The sequence below is a fragment of the Lutjanus erythropterus genome, chromosome 4 (assembly GCF_056507025.1).
Source record: "Lutjanus erythropterus isolate fLutEry1 chromosome 4, fLutEry1.hap2, whole genome shotgun sequence".
NCBI classification, from domain to species: domain Eukaryota; kingdom Metazoa; phylum Chordata; class Actinopteri; order Lutjaniformes; family Lutjanidae; genus Lutjanus; species Lutjanus erythropterus.
In genome coordinates this window covers 42,758,156-42,781,830 of record NC_139320.1, presented here as the reverse complement: position 1 = coordinate 42,781,830, position 23,675 = coordinate 42,758,156, and the positions used below count along the sequence as shown (strand labels likewise).

Here is a 23,675-nt window from a genome sequence, read left to right as displayed (position 1 = left end):
CAGAGCAGAACATTTACCTCCAGATTTATCCCCTGGGACTCGGTAGAGACCAAAAACAGAGCTCAAAGAGAGTGGATATTGGATTTACATCCATCCAGTTGCCAGAAACGCGACTCCAAATGAATGCTAATGTTGCTCTGTGTCTGCCGGATGTGTAAAGAAGTAAATGTTTGCTAACAAGTTTGCCATATCAGCTTAAAAGGTGAAAAGTTTATGCAGGTTAAAAGCTGAATTAATTAGTTTTTATTTTGGCCACATGGGGAAGTGGAACGAGTTTAAATCTATTAACACACCCAGCAGACACAGAGCAACATTAGCATTTATTTAGAGTCATGTTGCAGAATTGTGGGCTGCAAAACCAAAATAATGAGCTAAAAGTGATTTTCACATACAAGCAATCTTTAAATTCATTGTTAACATGAGAAATTCAGATTGATGCTTCTCTCTCATATGACTTGTTCATTGTGTCAGTGAGATCAGCACCTCTTCCTGCTTTAGCTCCATCTGAGACTTGTCAATCATCCCGCAGATCACAGAACTGACAGCTGACACTCTGCATTCCAGTTCAACTTCATACCGAAAATGGCTCTTACAAGGTAAAACGTGATCAAATACATGTTTTAAACTCGCCGGTGAAAACTGCAGCCTCTTGGAACCACGTGCAACTGAATATAACTGAGTAAAAAATATATAATTATTATAGTTACCTAAAAATAAACTAATAACTAAGACTATGTATAAAAAAACATTTTAGTTAATATAATAATTGTTAATATTATAATAAAAAGTAAAATCTAGAAAAAAATAACTAACTAAAATAAGAAAAAGAATATACAAAAAGTTTTAGTCTTTGTCAATTCTGTCAGTTTTGTCAACACAAGCATGAAGAGGCATTGGCATCAACAATAAGACAGTAAAAACTGAAAAATGAACAATAAAACATAAGCAACAAACACCTCAGGAACACAAAAATTAAAAACACTAGACGGCACAAGATGAAACAAAGGCCACTTTGAATAAATCAACGAGTTGATTGCCTGCATTAAACTTCTCATATCCCCTTATCATTACCCCTGACAAATACCCTCCATACTATCATATAAAAACTACGACTAACACTGAAAGTAATAAAAGCTCTACTGAAACTCAAGATTTTAAAGCTACTACAAGGAGCTTTTAACTGGTTGTCAAACGGTGTCAGTTTATTACTGGTGCCTCTATATGACCTACATAAGCAAACAAGACCATCAGGGAGAGGACTGGCGGTCTCTGTGTAGTTGTTCTTAATGGTCGCCACCGGGTTGGATCCTCTGTGAAATCAGATGAAATGAGTCTGTGTTTACATCATCCCAGGCAAAAACACAGTGACTAGTATGTTAAAAAGTAGCACAAGGAGATTATTATTTAAATGATTTTATTTTTTATGTGACATTTTGTGGGTTTTATGAAGGAAACGCTGCACAGGAGCAAAATCAACAGAGCATAAAAGTTCTTTGTAGTAGCTTTAAATACTAAACTGAAACAAGCAAACCCGGCAATGAAACCAGCAATAAAAACAAAAACTGCTGAAAAATACAAAACTATAATAAATCTAGTAGAAACTTTCTTTCTTTCCTTTCTTACTGAAGAGAAGGAAACATACGGTGTTTTCTAAAGGAAATCGATGCAGCAGAGTAATTGTATTGACAGCTCATGGTGTTGAAGCTGCAAAGCTGGATTTTCTCAGGAACTGCTGCTTTCGCTCCTGCTGGTGCGTGGAAGAAACCGGGCCAAAATGTGAATCCTTGTTCCACTGGGCCCAGAAACACAAGGAGACATCTGGGTTTGTGGATTTCATTCTCTCTTTGGATCATTTTTGACTTTACGACATTACAAATCCTGATGACAAAACAGCTTTTTTAATTTCTATTTCTATTCCCACTTTCCTGATGGAGATCATCAAAGTTTTTACTGATCTTGTTTGTTTCACACTGTGTGTCAGAGGTCACTAGAAAAATCTATTTCTGTTTTGTCTTCCTTTACTCACATTTTTTAATACAATATTTATTTATTAAAGTACTTTATTTGTTTCTTCAACTTTTTTTTTTAAAATCTGAACCGACTTGTTTGCACCTCAGCTCTTATGTCAGTCGACAGCTGTCACTCTCTTCTAAGCTGATGATTTGATTCATGTCTGTCTGCTTTTCACCAAACAGGCAAAGGCCTAAAGGACAGTTTGCTTTTTTTTCTGTTGTGTTTTTTAAAGTAAGGCTCAGTTCCTAAATTGGGTCACTGGTCTGTTTCTGTTGGTTCTCCTTATGACAGCAGCGTTAATATATTTTAATGAACCCAAGTCCCAAGACAACAACACAATTATTCAGTTTCACTCCCAGGCTTAAAAGATTAAAATGTTGTTTTGTTTCCAAGTTACAGAAAGATTTGGATGTTGGTGCCTTTTTTTTCATTTTCCAACAGTGTCAGTGAGTGTGACAGAAAAAGGCTTAAAGCATCCTTCACAACTTAAAGGAGAGTAAGAGACATTTAACTATTAGCCAAGTGATAAAAGTTTTCTCCATCCTACCAATCACCTGCTCCTCCATTCATGACCGCGACAGAAATGAGAAAAAGTCTCCGGCGCAGTGTCTAAAACGACGTCTGTAAGTTGTGTCTGTGGTGACAGCGGACGTGATGAGGCTGGATCATGAGGGGTTTCATGCTGAGTGGTTTTTTGACTGACGGGTGTAATAAATCATAACAACAATGATGTCTGCCTGGGATACTGACAGGATATTGCTCGAACGCTGAAGCGGAAGCTCAAAACGCTGCATTACCCTGTCTTTGAGTATTATGGAGCTGATGTGGGCGGCGGTATAAGACAACGATTGGACAGGTGATGAAAACCTTTTTACCAGAAAAAAAGTGTCATGACATTGAATTATTTCAAACATTGTCAACCATCCACTTTTCCACTTTTCCTGTTCAGGGGGCGTATCGGAGCCTGTCCCGGCAAAAACACGTCCCTGACAGGTTGTCAGTCCATCACAGAGCTAATATAGACGGACAAACTCTCATTCACTCCCGCAGGATATTCAACTACGTATCACTCCAGAGCCTGCAATCGACCCGCCAGCGGAGGTGTGGTCGCAAATTTGATTTCAACTTCAACAATATCAGAAAAGACTTGCAACTCAACTTGGACTTGGACCACTAATGACTCATGACTTCACTTGGACTTGAGCCTTTTGACTTGAAAAACTTGATGCCTACCCCTAAGCTGTTAAAAAGCATGTTATTTAAAAAGTGTGCCAGGAATCAATTAATGTCCCCACATTTCCCTCAATCAACTAATGTTATTCATTCCCGACAAAAGACGCAACAATTTCTAATTTTGTTCAACTTTGAAGTTGCACATAAAATAGTATGTCGAGTCTCTTGTTAAAATGGCATCACATTTGGTGAAGAACACGTCATGACTTGTTTAGGACTGGAAAGTCAAAGTTCAGGACTCGTGATTTGACTTGTTGCATGAGACTTTAGTCTAACTTGTGATTTGCAAACCAATAACTTGGTCCCACCTCCACTTTTATATACACAAAGAACCGTATGGGGTTCTACAGCTTTTCCCCATGGGAGAACCATTGTTGGTTCCTCATAGCGCCTTTTTTATAAATGTTCCACTTTGAACCCTTTCAGAAAATTCTACCTAGAACCCAACATAGAGGGTTACACCTAGAACCATCTGTGAAAGGTTTCCTCCAGAACCCCCTATGAGAGGTTCTACAGAGAACCCTTCTGTGGTGTATTGGTTCTACACTGAACCCTATCTGCTAACAAGAACGCACCCAAGGTGTTCTACTGAAAACCTTTTTGTCTTCCAAGGATTTCATCTAGCATCCACCCACGGAGTTCTACCAAAAAGGGTTTTAACTAAGAACCTTTTCAGGGGCTTCCACCAAGAGCCCTTTTATATTATAGTACAAAGAACCTTTTACAAACAAGTTCTTCTCTTTAAGAACTCTTGAAGCAAACTAGAACATCAGCCCTTCAGGAAGAACCCTTTTGGAACCCTTTTTTTTTGTCTTGTACAAGTGGACAACAATACACTTCTAACAATTTAACTATAATATCAAAATATATAAGAATATACAATAAGAAAACATGGAGAAATGACGTGAATGTATGTTATATCAGTGGATTTGTTCATGTTCTTTAAGACTAGTTGTTTCCACAGAGTCAGATCTTAAAATATTCACAGCAGCAGTGACTCATCAAGTCTTTCAGTTTTATTCAACACTTTAAGCAGTTACTCAGCTGGTTTTCCATCAATCTATTGTATTATTAAAAGGAGCAGAGATTAAGCTCGCTTGCAAAAATGTTGATCCTCTTGGTACCACGGCCTGCGCACAAAACCGTCACTTCCCTGCCAAGGATAGAAATGTTTGACACAGTCTTGCATCATGATGTGAGAATTGCATAAAAGCCTGAGACTGAGCTTGATCCCTTGACAAGCTTGTTGTCACTTTACACTATGAGAAGTTTAGACCGTCTAAAAGAGCAAATCCACTTGAAACAGTCCCATCATTTTATTGTCTCTTTCTCTGTGTGGATTTGTTGGTATTCTTTGTTTGTTGAGTCTGTATGTCTCATGATTAAGAGGAAAACAAAAGTCCAACTTCCTTTATAGGTGCGGACTGTTAGCAAGAGGTACCCTGAGGCCTCATTAGAGAAGAAAACTGCTTGTCTGGTCATAACGTCCTATTACGCAAGTCATTTATAAACTCATGGCTTCTATCCTCTATCCTCACCTAATATCTTATCCTAACTTGACTAACTTGATGCTACACTCAGCCGTTGTCTGCGTTTATAATAACACAAGACAGTCTGTAACCTTGACAACGGTCTCACTTCACTTGTCACTGGCTTTTGGGAATAAAGACCCACTTCTGATGTAAGAAAATTAGTGACCTAACATGCTTGTCTCTACCTGATGTGTCTGGACTGGTGTGATGAGATTAAAACCTAATTAAAAATCACTGAATCACTGAAATTTTGCATTTGAATTTATGGTTTTTTTTGCACATTTGGATATAAAAATAACTAGTTTTGCAAGCGACTTATTATTTTTTTTAGAGTGGCTGCTCTAGAGGGCACTTTATCATGTTTTATGTTTTCGAACATGAGGCCAACCAGTGGGCCAGTTGCCCCGCTGCCCCCCTGTCTGAGTCCACCAGTGCCCGAGGAGGAGAGAAAACCCCACCAATCTGTAGTAGCACATCGATCAATGTTAAAAATGAATTGTTTTGGCAGTTGATATATATAACCCTTAATACGGCGTCCAGGACATTTAAAGTGTCATCATACTGCTTGTGTGACCTTCAGTCATAATTTTTCGGTGTTCATGTTGTTCCCCATCTGCGTTGTCACTGTCATACACACTTTACAACAGCGGTGCTTCCATTTTTGGCAAATACTTTGAATTGAAGACAGGGTCAGTGCCGTCCTGTAACTTGGGAAATTCTCTGTTTTAGACAGTTCTGTAATAACTAAATTGCTATCCTAAGATAAGGTAGATTTTTTTTCCCTCAAGTTAGGAGGAACACGTTTCTGTAATAACAAAAATCCTAATGAACGAGGCTCCAGAATAATATTCGAAAGCTCTTGTGTGCTCATCAACCACTTCTCTGCTCCGTTGATTCCTTACTCTTCGGTTTATTTGCTTTATTTTATGCTCCATTCTGCCTACTTTTTCCTGCTCGGCTGCATTTGAGTCCCTGAGTCTCTCAACCCATAAAGCAGAGATGCACTGTGGGAAAGAGAGATGTTTTGCTGGGACTTAGTGTCTGGACACAAAGATGCAAAGTAAAAAAAAAAAAATTGTGAGCTGTACTTCCACAGATTTCTGTGGGTACATGAAAGCAAACATTTCCACTGTGGTACATTTTTCACTTGATTAGTACAGTTAATTGTGTACCAGCGGCAATTTTCACGGTTCTCTGACACTTCTGGATCTTTTTTAGGTTCTTCTTTATATAATCAGATCACATCGCAGGGCTGAAACCTCATGAGAGCAGACCGGAGAGAATCCCGCGGGGGGAAAACGGCTCTATTGAGGGATGATTTTCAAGTATTATTTTGTCACTATCATGAATTAAATATTTTGTTTTAGCTGGATTGCGGGTGCTCATTACACACTGCACATTTGAGATAAAAATCACTGCTGGCTATATGAAAGTTTAATTTGGTTCATCTTGCTAATTGCTGTGTGATTGATTATATGTATAATTACAGAGTATTTGTTCCCTGACTGTTATGGTTCTGCTTGTAATTCCCTGCCCACTGTGGCGATGCAGCGTTTCACAGCTGTCGATCTGTGGAGAATAATGTAGTTATAGCTGTGTGTGATGTAAGGTACACGGCCTGCGTGTTGCAGGGTTGTACTTTCTCTCTCCAGCTGTATATTTCCTGGTATTTGTTCTGCGTCCCCGAGGTAACGCAGTGCAGAGAGATGCTCCAGTTTCTCTCTGTAGCCTTGAATTCACCAAACAGCCAATGCTTGACAAGTACATGCTTAAAAAGAAGATGGATCTAGATCAGACGCATCAATTTTTAACCACATCTCTCATTAGTAAAACATGAAATATAAGACCTTGTAGACACACGATGTTTCTGCTGATAGTCGGGCTGCAGAGCGTTATCATAACCAGAAACACTTTTACAGGAAAGTTATGGTTCTCTGGTTTTATTTGCCTGATAGAGTTTCAGTTGATTGAGCTTACGTCCTGTGAAATACTATCTGGAATAACTGACACAAAAACAACTGAAGTGTCTGTATAGTTTTACTGATGAAAGTTCATCATAAGCACTGTATGTTTTCTAGCATCCACAGGATTTATTATTTGGTTAGTTAGTTTAATTCTGACCCAGCCCACAGAACATACATTTTCCAGTAATACGTATATGATCAGAAATAATAAAACAAATAAATATATTTTGCAATATTGCTATAGTCTATCAAAAACCATGTTTGAAATAAATTTGAAATGAAGTGTACACTGAAAAGGACTGTTACAAACCTAGTTTATCTTGTTTCAAACAACCAATCAATACATGTTTTTTTTATATAACTGAACAAAGTTGTACAGTTTCCAGTAAAAGGGCAGTGGAAAACAAAGTTACACTCATTTTCTACACAGCGCAAACATCACACTGAACAAATCCACTTTTCTTCCTCCAGACTGTGGTATTGTCCAGTTTCAACCATAAGTGGTAAAATTCAGACAGAACGAGAAATTTTGATTTTTGTGACCAAGTTGCACCACAGACCTCAAGTCAAAGTGCTCAACTGCCAACTTGATTTGATTTTAATTTCAAACATAGCAATTTATCATGTCTCAGGTCCGACTGTAAGTGGTTAGAACAATTGCAGCAACACAACACAGAAGAAACAAAAAGGATTGAACTCTTGTTTACTAAGCCGCAAACAGTAATGCAAGCCAAAGCAAAGCTGCCCACTAATCATTTTTCTAGCCAGGCTGTGGATGACAAACTTCAAAGGGAAAAAAGGGGACTGGAGCACACTGATTAATTTTAAGCCTTTAATAGTGCAAACAGACCGATGTTAAATAATGACATTCCCATCAGCCTCTGTACTTTGTGTTTAGTCCTAATTAGCATACTAACATGCTAAGCTAATGTGATGAACCTGCTAAACATTAAACCTACTAAACATTAGCATGTTAGGATCAGGATGGGACCTTTTCACAGCAGCCATGTTGACATGAAATAGTAAACACAGGTGTTACCAGTGGTACTAATTAAAGGACCAGTGTGTAATAATTACAAGAATTTATGTACATAAATGAGATATATTATATATAAGTATGTTATTTATTATTATCAATCAACAAACTCATAATCTTTATGTTCCCGTTACTTTAGAAATAGCCATTTATAGTTACATACGGTCGGGTCGCCTTACGGAGATCATCATCCTGCGCCGTCTACGGCAGCGCAGAGCGGACAAACTGCACTAACAGTGAGTCTTGGGAAGCCCATGGCGACCTTACGTAGACGCCGCAGCGTAAACATGGAAGTAGACGGGAAGGATAGACGCGGGTGATTGCTGGCAGACCATTTAGCGTTGTGAACTTTGACTGGCACAGTTTTGACAAATGGAGGATCATACACACACTGTACCAGAACAAAAAGCAGCGGACAGTGAATCCCCGTCATCCAAGAAGCGGAGACGCGAAGAAAGTAAACGCAAGCATGACAGGAAACGGCAAAAACACGAATCAACATCGGCATAGCGTTTACACGATGGAAATCGCTGATGGAGGACAAACGTTTTCACAGTGACGCCGAGGTTGCCTGTTTTCTGCTGGACAGGTAATTCATCCTACACACATAATTGTAGTTTGTTGTGAGATAGCTTTCGCTCGCCATTTTGTCCGCTGACGGCCACCGTACTCTTGGTGAGAGAGGGGCGGTGTCGGGGTAAATCCTCTTAGTTGCAATCTAAGGTTTGAACGTTAGATGCCGCTGGAAATCACACACTTCTCCTTTAAGGTTGTGTTACATTCAGGTCAAAGATGCTCCTTTGCCACCGAATCAGCTCTGGTCTTTGAAACACATCCGTTTCCAGGTTCTTGGAACCTTAGTATGATCTAATGAACCAGCCTGCGTTTGAACAGAACCAGGTCGGAACCACTGAAATCAAGAGTGTGTCATCAATGGATTATGTTTCACTCAACAACCTTCAAGCTGAGGAGAACTAGCACTGTAACCTCCAACAAGTTTACTTAAAAAAAGTGAGGAAACAGATTACCTTGGGAAAATTAAGTAAAGGAACCCAATTTTACCAAGTTGTGTGAACTCATCATGTGTTTAAGCTGAAGATAAATTTTCTTCTTCTTGGGGTTTTATGCTGGTTGGCAAACAACGGCAGGAGCTGTTTCTTGCAACACTGCCACCAACGGGTCTGGAGTATTTTGTGCACAGTCCTGTTTACTCAGAAAAAAACAATATGATGAAACAAGTATGAGGGCAAAAAGTACAGACAGCTCAGTTTAAGCAAATAAAGGTAAAATACAAGTATAAATTAAGTAAAATGCACTATTTAATTTAAGTTAAGTAAGGACAACATTTACATTTACAGTATAGTTTTGGTTCCAGCGGTTCCATGCTCAGAACTGTTTAGTTTATTAGCGTCACTGGAGGCGCTTGTGTTTAACTAGTATTTCATATCAATATGGATGAAAAAAGGTCCGTTGTGAACATGTTAGCACGCTGATGTTAGCATTTAGCTCAAAGCACTGCTGTGTCAGTGCAGCCCCGCAGAGCTGCTAGCATGGCTGTAGACTTTTAGCCGTGTTTGGTGACACTTTATAATAAGACACACAAGATACACACATTCTTTCTTCTTCTCTTCTTCAAATTTTAAAAGCCAGTCTCGTTACATCTCTACATGGAAAACTTCTTGTGATGTTGCTGCATGTTGATCATTAATAGACTATGAAGACTTTACTATCTTAAAACAAACAACAACGACGAACAAAATCATCTTAAATTGGGGGTCTGTGGTCTATTGTGGAGGTCCTTCGCATAAAAAAGTTTGGGAACTAAAAAAAGAATGACAGGCAATCTGTCTTTTACAATTTTATAGAAAGGAGACCGGCTTGAACAATGAACACTGTTCCTGTCATTACAGCGTGTGGTTGCTCGCTCCTACGTTGCAGCTCAGATTAAAACAAAAGAGACGTTCTGCGGTCAGGGTTCAGATAAACCGTGGCATCACTGCGTTACAGTAAATGCACTCGTCCAGATGCCATCAAGAAGCAATCTGTGTCCCTTCATCTCTACAGGAACTTTTATGAGACAAATTTATCCTCTGTGAGCTCCTGCAGTGATATTTTCCTTATTTGTCAGTGAGTGTTTTCATGAGAGAGTGATTAAGCAAATACTATCTGTATCTATTCTGCCTGCGCAGCGGGGGGTGCTATCAGTCTGACTGAGGGAGGCAAAATGGTGATAAACAGCCCAGATGAGGAAATAAGTGGATTATAAGATGGGTCGTCTCTCTGCAGCATGATGGGACTCTTTGGGCAAATATTGATACTGTGTGTGTGTGTGTGTGTGTGTGTGTGTGTGTGTGTGTGTGCGCGTGTGTGTAAAAAGAGAGAACAGGTGCGGTGGGGGCGTGAAAACACACGCACACTCACACACACTGCGTATAGTACTGTGTGCTAATTGCTCTCACGTTACCTAGCTACTGTAGCCATGGAAACACATCTTGATCGTTATAAAGGAGCTGTAGAACAATTTCAGGCAAACTGCTGAGTCTCCATATCAGCTTCTTTCGGTGTCACACACACTCGCTTTTTTTTTTTCTACGATTGTGTGTGTGTGTGTGTGTGTGTGCAGTCAGGGTTGGAGTGTAACCAAGCACATGTACTCAAGTACAAATTTGTGTAAATGGTCTTCACTTGAGTATTTCTGTTTTATACTTCTACTCCACATCTCAGACTCAAATATTCTACTTTTGACTGATAGCTTAACTGTACTATTACAATTTATTTTTACTTGTACTTTTGATACTTACAGGCAGTGGTGGACAGTAGTGAAGTACATTTACTTGAGTACTGTACTTAAGTACATTTTTTGAGTATTTGTACTTTACTTGAGTATTTGTTTTTTTGGAAACTTATTACTTTCACTCCACTACATTTCAAAGACAAATATTGTACTTTTGACTCCACTACATTTCTAGGAAGGTTGTTGTTACTTTTCGACTGAGCTTTGAAGTCAGCTGTTGGTGTTTTTCTTTTCTAAAATGCAGTTGGTCACATGCTGTGTTCCTCACAGAAAGAAACCAATCACAGTAACTCCTTTCAAATGGGATTGATGTAAAAGTGGAAACACGTCATCCAGGTGCTCTGTAACAAGAACAAGCAAGCTCTCCCTCTGTCATTCAAACAAAAAGCAATAATGGTGACAGCAGGAGATAAACAAAATTAAATCTCAAGATGTTATTATAATTATTCATTATTCCAGGTAGCTTTTATAGTTGGATTGTTTTTATCATGGTGAAAAATACAACATAATTCATGTATATACTGATCCTGAAGACAGAAAGAAATCTGTTATTTAACAGACTTGGAGAACTCCTGACAGTTGGATTCAATCTAATTTTATGATTTTAATAGTTACATCAGAAAATAACGTGTTTCTATAGGTTTTGTGTAGCAGAGTGGTTCTACAAGCAGGTCAGTGCATCATTAGATGGTTTCAGAGAGTTACAAGCTTCTGTAAATGCATCGTGAAAACAATACAGCATGTACTGATATTAGAAAATGTACTTTGTAATTTGTACTTTTGAATACTTAAGTATTTTTAAAAACATGTACTTTTGAATACTTAAGTATTTTTAAAAGCAAGAACTCTAGTACTTTAACTCGAGTAAAATTTTGACTGAGCGACTTTCACTTGTAGTTGAGTAATATTTGACCAGGAGTATCTATACTTTGACTCAAGTACTGGGGTTGAGTACTTTGTCCACCACTGCTTACAGGAGAAATCACTCCTTGAACACTACAGCTGTGATTTCCTCTTTTGAAAGTTTTATTCCAGCCCCTAACTGGTGTTATTGTTCGCCCATATCAAATTAATCAGAGTTCAAATTAATGCCGAATGTTTGCAGAATGAGTTTGTATCTATTTATGAGTCACAAGAAATCATTAATAATGTTTTATAAGGAGTAGATGCTTATAACAGTTAAAGTGAGCATTATGTTAATGGAGTCTGGCAGGCAGTCACTGAACTCAAACTCCAAGGTGTGTATTTTCAGAGCAGTGGACTTTTGTTTTAAGGATAAGAGGCTGAACTTTACATTACATGACTCATCAATGCGTGTTATTGACAATTTACAACGTTTCCAGCATCTTACACTCCTGCAATGTGTTTTTTACTTTCTGATTGCATTAAAATATAGGAATTTAGTTTTGATGCTTTCACCAAACACTAAAAACTAAAAGCATTTTTATAAGGTTTTAATTGTGTCTATTCACAAGGTTAATTTTTCAAGCGGTGGTGGAGGCAGTATTTTTAAGTTATATATTTGCTCAATGCAGTGTTTTATCTTAAAATTAAAATTAAAAGAAATCCAAATAAAAAAAAAACAACTGAATAAATAAAATGTTAAACTGGCATAAAATTTCCACTCCTATAACTTTCCTACAGTCCCTTAGTGTGAAACTTTGTTGTTTTCTTCATATTTAGCCTGTTTCCATTGTATTTTTGTGTGCAGTGTGAGTCATCTCTGCCCTTCAAACCAATTTTGTGTGTATGATTAGCTGAATGATCTGGCCATTAAAGTGAACTCCTGCAGTATTATGGCTGGCCGCTCAAATGAGTCACCCATAAACAGTAAGTGGCTGATAGACAGGTGAAATGGAGCGCTCAGTTAGCTGCTGTTATGAAACAGCTGATGGCTCCGTCTCCATCAGGATTGTAGGTTCACAGGAGCTTGTTGAACTGCTGATCCGCCAGTTCAGAGTGAAACCACTTTACTCAGATAAAGATCTTTTGCCCCGTTACAAAAAGTCTGAAATCCTTCCTAATTTTATCTCAGTTTATGATGCAATGTTCAGTGATATTCAGGATTTTTGGTATTACAGAAACATGTTTCCTAAAAGAATTTAGGGAAAAACTCCTCTCTTATGACAGGAATTTACTTACGAAACCATCCTAACTGAAGAATTAGGATGGTGTAGGCGTCGTCCTAATTCAAAATAACCTGCCAGAAATAGCAGAACTGTTGTTAGGTCTGTCAAGTAATGACAATTAAGATCGGGGAACATCATGAATTTGAAAATATTGTGAATGAAAGACAAACCATACAGTATAATGACAATTTAAATTTCCTGCACCATCTATTAATGGGTATATACAGTATATCAACTGCCAAGAAAATTAATTTTGAATTAGACTGACGTGCCGTGTCCTTTCGAATCTTTATCCTGGCCAAATAACTGTGAAGACAACTTCTCCAGAATTTAGCATTTTCTCTCCTCCTTGCTTGCTCACTTGCACTCATCTTTTCCTGCCCAATATAGCAAGCTAACTAGCTTGAAGTGAAGTGAGACTGCGGTTGTCATGGATACAGGCAGTCTCATGTGCATTGTAGACACAGACACAGGCGTTACAGGACCAGTGCCGACTGAAGAATCGAGTTTACAGCTCTTTTTAGAATTTCCTAAATTAGGATAAGATGAGGTCTGAGACAGGACACAGCCATGAGTTTAGGAATTATTTCTGTAATAGAAAAATAGAAGAAGTTAAGATAAGACAAGCACTTAGGGAGACACAGATATTATACCAATGTGTGACTGCTGACCACCTTGTTCTGAAAACCATTCAAATGCAGCTGTAACAGGCTCCACTGCTCTGGGAAAGCTGGCTGCAAATTTGGTTGGACTTTTCTGAACAAAGACATGACCACATGCTGAATTTTGCAAACTCCCAAATAATTTAAACCTGCAATAACTTTTTCTTTTTTTTTTTTGCCATTCAGGGACACTAACATATCATTGCCTTTTAAAGGAGGAATCTGTAGTATATGTACTGTAATAAATCATAAAATTACCATGATATATCATGAAAGATTAAGGAAACATACCAAGTTGATATATTTGCTTCTATTTATTGAAACTGCAGAATATTCATTGAAAGAGTTAGTGTCTGTTTGAGTCATAAGAAATTAATTAATAATCCTTAACTCAAACTCCAGAGTGTATTTTCAGAGCAGCTTTTGTTTTCAGGAGAACAGGCTTAACTTTAAATTGAAAAATAATTGACAGTTATAAACAGCTCATAAACTTTTAGTGTAGGACATTAGGTCGTTACTTATTATTGTCAAATTACAATACTCCTGCAGTGTTCCTGCCTGAGCTTCCTCGATTCTGGGGTAGGGGGGTTTTGGGGGGAAACAACTCGCTCCAACAGGATTTCAACATATTTAATAAACCATCTATGGCTCCAACCTGTCACATATTTCTCCATTAAGTTGATAAGCAAACAGTTGAATATTAACACATCCAGCCCTCACAAAACATCATTCATTTCAGTATTTCCGCTCTTTTAGCTCTGCTTTTGGTCTCCACCAACTCCTGAGAAATATACCTGGCTCTTTAGCTGCTAGATGATTCACCGTGTTCACCAGCTAGTTGCTAAATGTGTCTGTCAACTGTTTGGTGCAGAGCAAATTGTGTACAGTGGGTTATTAGGGCCTTTTCTCTGAAAACAGCTGCCTGCTGTGGCTGAAAACACTATGTGAGCAGTAAAAATTAATCAAAACAGTATATTTGCTGGCTAGACAGCTAAACAAGGAGCTGAAACTCAATAATAGGCTCTCTAGAGGCGAGAGGAGCGGCAAATTCAAGTGATTATTCTCTGTAGGTTCATAATATAAAGGACCCGTTTCATGTTGTCACACCTGGTGTCTTCTTCCATGCGTACCCAACTGTGTGCACACAACTAACTATCTTTGCTCAAATTCAGCAACAAGAGTGTTAATTAAGTCCATAAAGTCCAACACTGACTCTGCTTGACAAGTCCTGGTCCACAATCTGTGTTCCAGTCCATCCCAAAGGTCGTGGGTGGGTTTGAGATCACCAGACTTTCCCCAGTGTCCAGGACTGTTTCTAAAAAGTTGGTTATTGTCTAAAATATCACTGTAAGCCTCCACCAAATAAATGACCTGTAAAACATGTCTTTAGTGCTGTTTATGCACATACTAGCTTTCTCTTGGTATGATTCAGGCAACACAAAACCCTCAGGACTCCAGCGACTGATCGATCGATCGTTCTGTAGCTCTCCTTGATGGATTACTTACTGCTCAGTCATGGTCAGGCCACAAGCAAACCTGTTCTCCTGAGTTCTTCAAAAGTTGGCAGCACATGTTTTTATCCAACAGTTTTGTAGAATCACTAGTTGTTGAAATCGTTACGCTGCTGCTTTGTTTTTCCTCATTGCACCACCTTTTCTAATAATACCTTTTGCTTATCACCACCACCCACTTACTTTGTAATATCAGCTCACCACATACACCTTCTGCAGGCTGCAGTATAACTCAACTCACCCTCTGGATAAAGTGATATAACAATGCTAGCAGGCAGTTTTGTAACATTTATTAATCTGTGTAGAGAAATTCTCTTTTTGTACTCTCTCAGAGGTCAGCTTTAGATCTGTTCAGCTGGATTTATTGTAATGACTTGCTCAAGGACACTTCTGCCAGTCTTCCCTATCTGTTAAAGGGTTTGTCTCATTAATCACCAACTGTACAGCCCAACTGACTGATACTTAACGCCTTAAACACTTTAGCACAGTGATGTTCTCTTTATGTGTCCCTTGCATGTTTTCATAATAATTTCCTTATAATATAATAATATATAAGTTGGCTGAATTTGAGAAGACAAATTGAAGCAATTTTGTAGTTTTGTACTAATTTAAAACAAACTTTTCTTCATTTCTTTGTCACCAAAATGTTCGTACACATGGGTCACAATTTACTCACAGGTGCGCACATACTGCCACCAAGTTTGTTCATCAGTGAGACCCCTAAACATTATGATGACATTATGAAGTTGACCTTTGACCTTTTGGCTATAAAATGTTATAATTTGATCTTATTAGATCTTAATAGTTATATGTGTAAAATGTGCATGTTTCATGAGGCCACGGTGATCCGACCATACTTACCATACTACAGTTCATGCATGACACCAAGTGGATGTTTGAACTGAAGAAGAAGAAATTCTCTCCAGGCGTTCCCGAGATATCACGTTCACAAGAACAGGACAGACACAACGTCAGAGTGACCTTTCACCACAAAACCTAATCAGTTCAAGAGTCTCTCCAACCTGTGTCTGCTGCAGGGTTTGTTTTCATCCGTATGTCAGGGTTTTCATCGGCCTGTTTGCAATCAGATATTAGAGTTACTGGATACAAATATGCAAATAAAAGGTTTATTAATGTAAGTAACTATGATTTTAACAATAAATAAGTAAATTACATAGCGTACCCTTTAAAAGTACAAGAATGCCCAAAAATGAATTAATTACAGTAATTAATTTTACCAAATCATAATGATGTCCTGGTCGATAACAAAATATTTCATCCCGATTAACCCATCTTTCCCAAAACAAGTCAAACTAGAAGAGGTCACTCAGAGTGTAGCTCTCTGCCAGGAAACCGCCAAATTAATGGGAGACACACAACTGTGAGGCAGTGATTCTATTTTTTTACTGTTCTGTTTTATACGACCGCTGACTCCTCACTCTTCTTAAACTGCCACTAGGGGTTGTATGTGATCAACAGCTGCTTCATTCTGAAATCTTGTTTCAGCCACAGACAACATATGTGAGGGTCAAGTTAATGATGGAGAAACTTTGCAAATCTTGCAGTTGTGGTGATATTGCAGTAGGTGCTTCACCAGTACACTCTTCTACTTGATTGTTAATTCACTGCTGCAGAGTTTTTTTATCCATATATTTTAATTTGTATCCTTCTCTATGGACAAATTCAGCTTTTTCTTCTTTCATGTTTAACTGGGCATGCTTTGCACTGATTAAGAGACTCTCCAAATTATGGCATCTTTTATGAGGAAGGGATTAATTGGAAGTGTATCATTCGAACACTCTCAATTTCCTCAACAATTAAAACCAAATTAAACTTTAAACTTCTGAGGAAAATGAAGAAAATGAAGTGTAACCAAAATGTTCTTTCTAGAGAATATTTTATGTGCCATGTGAAAACACTAAGGAACAGAATTTCAGCCAAGTTTTTGAGTTGAACCTTTTTCAGCACTCATTTACATCTTGGCCTACTACTGTGTTACAGTAAAACCAACTTTTTCTTGGTTCCCTCATTACAGTAATGAAGCTTCAACTCAGAGGCACAGCACAGATCTGTTGGCTGCATCATCAGACTATAAACATTTCCTTTCCTGTCAAAATGCCAGTAACATTACTAATAAAAATGTGACATCACATCACCATAACATCTTTGTTAATTGTCAGAGGGTGTCAGGCGTGCAGATAAACAGCCTCCTGAATAAGCTTGCTCGATCTTGCACACTCAGTGTTTTAGGCGCAGCTGAACTCAACAAAAGACTTCCAGCTGCAACAATGGAAAAAAAAAAGGGCAGTTCACACTATTACTGTAGTGCATGAAGGTGCGTTCTCACCAGGCTTAGTCAGCTGTTTGTGTGCATCCAGCTTCCTTCACTTTAATTATTAATGTGTCAAAACACTCTTAAAAATAAGGGTTCCAAAAGGGTTTTTCCTGATTGGCTGACGTCCTTCTTGGAAGCAGTTGGTTCTGAAGAACCCTCTTTTGAAGAAAGGGTTTTTAAAGGCACCCTGAGTGGTTTCTAGATGAAAACCTTGGAATATAAAAGAGTTCTCCATTGAACTCCCCTGGGTTCTTGTTAGCAACCTTAGAAGGTAGAAAGGTTCTCTGTAGGAACTCATATAACCGGCTCGGTTCTAGTCCTATAAGGACGAGCTTAAGAACCCTCTGTGGTTCATGTTAGCACTTTTATTTCTAAGAGTGTCCCAGAGTGGATACTGAGATGTAATATAATGGTCACATGTTCAAATTAAATTAGCGATGTGCTGAGTTTCATGTTTAAGTTATGATGTTCTAAATGGAAAAACCTACAGCTGCTGTCTGGTTTCCTGCTGTGATTTCCTGCTGTTTGTCTGTTTCATTCCTTTCACCTCCTTAAATCCTGTCAGTTTGAACACAATGTGCAGGAATGCATATGAATGTCTTCATGTGTGTGTGTGTGTGTGTGTGTGGGTTTCACGTCTGCAGAAACAGACTCATCCGGCCCCTCTTCGTGGTTAAATTGAAGATGCCAATAGCTTAAGGCGCGTCACTGTTTCCCCCCCGTCCGGCTGTATTGATCCTCCCTCCTCGGGGTGGCCGTCCCAAATTAACAAATGGATCACAGCACCTTGTGAAGCAATTAATTTGGCCTCGGAGGATTTCTTCATTCTGTTTGTTGGTCCATGTGGGAATATAGATAAAGGGACTAATGTGGGTTATTATCAGCTGCTTAGAAGGAATTGATTCACATGGTTTGCCAGAGCCTGGGGCAGATGAGCTGTTTGGTGCCGCAGAATAACAAGCAACATCTTGCAGAGAGATAGGCCTTAATACGTGAATACTAATGGCACCAAACACCACAGAAAACGCCATATACGCTCAATAGGAAGTAGACGATAAACCGCGTTTCTGATGGTTCATAAAGTGAAAGTTTATCATGCCTTAACAGGTGCGACATTTTGTACACACCTCCACTGTCCTGAAAAGAGGCAAACACCAGTGTGGGAAGAGGATCAGTGTGAATAAAGGTCTTTAAAATTAGTTAAATCAGAAATCTCTTGCTGCTCTAAATTACAGTCAAATCTAAATTAAACTAAATATGATATAACTTAACTGAGAGTAGCAACAACAACAACAACAACTGGCAACTTATCAGCCATTCAACCAACAAATTAGTCCAACCAATGAGTCTACACTGCAACAATTAATTATTGTCACTTTCAGTTAACATGGGGGTATTTTTTATTGAATTCATCAACACAAAAAAGTAAAAAATGTGATTCAAAATGTGTCGGAGCTCAGGAGCGACGGCTTCAAATGATTGCCCCAAACGTCACATGATTCTGTTTACAGTGATATAAAACAGACAAGCAGCAAATGTTTGCCATTTTTATCTCTGCCAGGCCTGTGCATGTGTGAGCGAGTGACCAGTGTGTCTGGAGCTCGTCCACAGCTAATCTCATATACTACTGGGCCCGTCAGCCTACAGTCTGTGCACATTTATGACTCTGTAGTCAAGGACCTCTAATGGTTGGGGTGATTCACAGTTTTTACAAATCTTGAAAAACTGACCGCTGACTCCTCACTCAGCATCTGCCAGGCTAAAACAAGGCTTATCTACTAGCAGTGTGGGGGCAACATGTAAAGTTTCATGTAATTAAATTACAAAATAAATCTAATTGTAATCCGAGTATCCAAAAAAATGTAATTAAGTGCAGTTACTAATCAAAAAAGTTGTTGTCTGCACTCTACTGAGTGATCTCTTCTAGTTACTTGTTAAATAAATTATAAAAAAGATTGTAGATTACTTTTCTGACACAGTTGTTTCAGTACTGCCATACTCACCTGATCTAATCTAATGCATTTCTTCTCAACCAGATGATAATGTTCAGTTTTGTTTTGGCAGAGAGGAGTTACTTTAAAACTACTACAAGGAGTTTTTAAGTGGTTATGAAACGGTCTCAGTTTATTATTGATCCCTTTTTATGACCAACGTAAGCAAACAAGATCGTTCATGAGAAGGCTGGCTATTTCTGTGTAGTTAGTTCTGTGTAGTTAGTTAATGGCTGCCACTGTTTCGGATTCACCTCGAAATCAGATTAATGAAGCCTGTGTTTACATTTTCCCAGGCAAAATTACAGTGAATAGGACGTTGCCCAGTTAGAGCTTTTAACTGAGATAATTTTATATTTGATGTTATATTTTGTGGTTATCATGGCAGAAACACTCCTGCTTTTGTCCACAGGAGCCTCCAAAATCAACAAAATAGGGAAATTCCTTGTAGTAGCTTTAAGTATATGTTTGTTATCTGTGTTGTAGTTTGCAGTGATGTTGAACTGGACTGCATTATACTGAGAGATGTGTCTAATGTTTTGTCCACCCCATTGATAAAATTATTTGTTGCAGTCCAGTACAGCAACAACAGCTCCCCTGTTATGAAAATAAAGTTGAAATAACAACAATCAGAAAGTTTTAATGAAAACTAACCATTATAACCTTCATAAAGGTAGAATATGTGTTGCACTGGATTGCATTAGATTGTAGAGGTGTACCTAATAAAGTGGAAAGGGATGTTAAAAGCAAACTAGCAAAGGGCAGGGAATATCTTTGTATTTGTATTTAAGAATTGTTGCATTTGCTGGGATAAATGTGCTGATGTTCTTGTGCTACAGATCTTAGATCTCATTGTTCTGCCCTTTCGTGAGCCGTGCTGTGTTTTACTTTGTGACTGGTGAGAGCACCGTCTGAGCAGCCTGGACGGAGACTGTTAGGGTGGAAGAGAAACCAGGAGTGACAGATGAAAAAGGTCATGAGCTGGACTTTAATGCTTCCTGTAACCCAGACAAGTCGGCGTTGCTGCTCTCTAAAGATTGATAAACTCAATCCCTGGTGCCGTTTGAGTGGAGATAAGAGCAGCGGGCTGTGTACAGCAGCCTGCTGGGACTGTTGGACTGTTGGACTGCTGTGCTTCAGACCAGAGGGAAAGTTTGATAGAGGCGCGGCGAGTAAAAAACTGAGAGAGATTAGCACTAATGAGCTGTGACTCGGTCGTGGAGAGAGCAGACTGTTAATGATGCTCTGTTGTTCTGCCTCTTCTCCCTCTCTGACACTCACATGTACGTTCACATGCATGTCGACATGCACCAGGGGAGCATCATTAACATCCTTCTGTTCACCCTCACTCCAGCTTGGGTTTTTGTTTTTTATTAAAGCTGTTATCTGAAAACATTTAAATCGGACAGCTGGGGCTGTAGATACCTGAGGTTGTTTCAGAGAATTTGCCAAAAAATAAGAGGCTGTAGGATTAAAGACGTTCTTAAGCCTAAGAAGGCTCTGAAAGCCAAGCAAAAGGCAACACGGTGTCAGGCAGTAAGCCTCCTAAGCTCGGCTTTGTCCTCTTTCACCTTCAGCATCTATACCGCAATGTTTTCCTCCAAATATTATCAATTATTGATGGGGGAAACCAGCATGAAGGAGGCTGTCAGGGCGCATTTTTTTCATTGCTGCATGACGAAGGAAACCTTGTTTAGGGATGAAATGAGAGAGAGAGAGTGTGTGTGTGTGTGTGTGTGTGTGTGTGTGTGTGTGTGTGTGCATGTGCAGGCGTACATTCATACTGTAGCATGTGTGTGTGTGTGTGTGAAAGAGTGGAAAGTGGAGCAAGAGAAGGAGAAATGCAGTCCTGCAACAATCTGTTAGAGTCAGAGTGGTGTAACCAAGGAAACTGGAGGAGTTTGGACTAGGGGAGACTCGGGGCAATCGTAACATGGGCAGTTCTAACACACTTAAGTCCTTCCATCAGAAACAGGTTAGAGTGATGACATCCTCCACGTGCTCAGCAGGGCTCTCTCTCTCTGTTTGTGAAAAAGGAGCAGGATCATTTCACTGAAGTTTTTTGAGGTGTAAAAGTAACTTTTTTGATTGCCATTTAAAGTTTAGATGACTGCAAATTTAAACATTAATATAATGTCTAGGTTATTAGTTAAAAATTAATATGAACAAACTATGACAATAAAGGTGTTGCTAGCGAGCGTACAATATTTTATCATAAATGCAAGATTGGGGCCATTTGTAACACTGACTTTACTGTTAGAAAATGAACACATTTCATTAAATTTGAATGTAAAATTATTTTTAACTGAATTCAAATTATTAAAATCTAGTTACCACTAGAATAGTTTCCTAGTCTAAATCTTAAATAATAACAATAAACACAAGTTCAACCAATCCCCACGAAATCTGCGTGACCTGGCAATTTTGTCCAATCAATGCAAATTTTCCACGATTTTGACCAATCATCATTGCTTCCGCCAGTCATAGTTGTCCACCATACAGATGTCATACATGTACATCTAAATGAACCTACTTTATGTTATTGACATTTATCTACTATATTATTTAATTCACATTTATCACTGCACTGTGTATTTTTGGTTATAATATTTTTAGAATCTTTTGTTTGCTGTTTTGACTGAGTTTGAGCCCCACAAAGATTTAGCTTTTTTGAGGAATACCCTGCAGATAAAATTCCTCATTTACCAATAATTATAGATTTCTTTTTTTTAAATTGTCAGGCTTTGTTTTATTTTAAAGAAAAGCTGCCATGAAATCAGGCATTTCTGGAGGACAGACATTTGCTTTGAATGAAAGCAATTCCTCAGATCTCAAATAATTTTAACTGTATACAAAAAAACACAAAAACAAACAAACAAAAAACTGAAGAAATGTAATTGAATACTACAGAAATAATATGATTGTTTTGAGGTATGGATTTATTTGAGATGCTGTGGGTAATATGTTGTATGTATTATATAATATAAATACAGTTACCTCCACCAAGGGAGAAATCTAATATTATAGTCTGTCTACAGTCTATTAGTGAAATGTATCAGTTGTGTTATTAATTAATGCGCACACTAATGTGTCATCAAAAGATGACAAGTGTATTTCAAGTAGTCTGCAAGTTATGAAGGAAAATGGAAAAATTGCCACAGTTTGCCCCCAGTCTCCCCTAATCATCCACTTTCTTGATCTTCTCAGACCCTCTCCTCGAGTCCCAGGTTGATGTTTTATGCTTTAACTGTAGAAACGTGACACAAAAGGTGCTGAGACAGTGTAGTAATGCAGGTGGTGAAAAACACAGCCAGATAAAAATGTTCTTGTCCCGTTCCTCTCTCCGTCTCTTCCTGTTTTTATTTATTTTCTCTCTTATTTCAGTTTTTCACAGACCCGTGTGCCAGCAGCCCCTGTCTCCATGGAAACTGCAGCCGGAGCGATGGCGGGGAGGAGGGGGAGCCGGCCTACACCTGCGAGTGCACGGAGGGCTACGAAGGGGAGAGGTGTGATCAAATCCTATTGGACCTGCCGGCTGCTGACTGGGACCCCGCCACCCCCTCCGCTCCTGAGCTGGCTACCCCCGTCGCCTCCACCACCACTGCTGCCACTCAGCCGCCACAGCCAACCACCGTCCCCTCCACCACGACACCAGCACCTCCCACCCTGGAGCCATGGCAACCCAAACCAGGGCAGAGGGTGCTGGTGGTGCCGTGGGAGGCAGACAGGGTGAGATGAGTTCCACGCCATATTTAAGCTCCCGAGGGTTTATCTTTAACATATATAAAGGAAACACATGGTGTGTGTGTGTGTGTGTGTGCGTGTGTGTGTGTGTGTTTCAGGTGACGGAGGGTCTGCACTGTGTGATTCCTGAGCTGTGTGAGCTGACATCAGGAACTTTGACTCTGTCTCTGGAGGTGCCTGAAGAGACGGCTGTAAAGTAAGAATAACATTAAGTATCTTCTGTGACTGACTGCTGTCCCCTTAAAGCAGGGTCAGAATCACCAGCAGCCAGGGGTCAGAACGAACCTCTGGACCCCCACTGATGCCCAGTTTCTCTCACTGTCTTTGCTTTTTATCTACCCTGTTGTTTTTAACCACACTCTTAGAAATAAATACGTTAAATAGTACCATAAAGGTTCTTAAACTCGTCTCCATACGAGAATCCTTTTTGTTTCCTTTATAAAAGGTTCCACCTTGAACCCTTTCATGGTTATACCTGTTCTCCTGAGAACCCTTTTATATTCCAAGTGTTTCACCTATGACCCTCTTGTGTTCTGAGGGTTCTATGTTGTAATCAGACACATCATAAACACTGACAAAAACTAACATTTGTATTTTGGAACATAAAACAACAAACCTAACTAACTACTTATTCCAGCAAGGTAGGCATGATGGGAAATGTGGACGGTTCAGAAACAAAAACGGTAAACATTTGAATATTTAAGGGTTGGGATCTTTGAACACTAATGCAC

At 39.0% G+C, this 23,675-nt stretch overlaps 1 protein-coding gene across 1 annotated transcript in view; it reads left to right on the top strand.

Annotated features, from left to right (window-relative positions):
• The window catches only part of dner (delta/notch-like EGF repeat containing), an 89,478-nt gene that overhangs the window by 26,854 nt on the left and 38,949 nt on the right, over positions 1-23,675 (top strand). The window contains exons 2-3 of the mRNA XM_084718057.1: positions 22,585-22,929; positions 23,043-23,140. Of these exons, the coding sequence (XP_084574183.1) occupies positions 22,585-22,929; positions 23,043-23,140 (443 nt within the window). The remainder of the gene's footprint in view (positions 1-22,584; positions 22,930-23,042; positions 23,141-23,675) is intronic.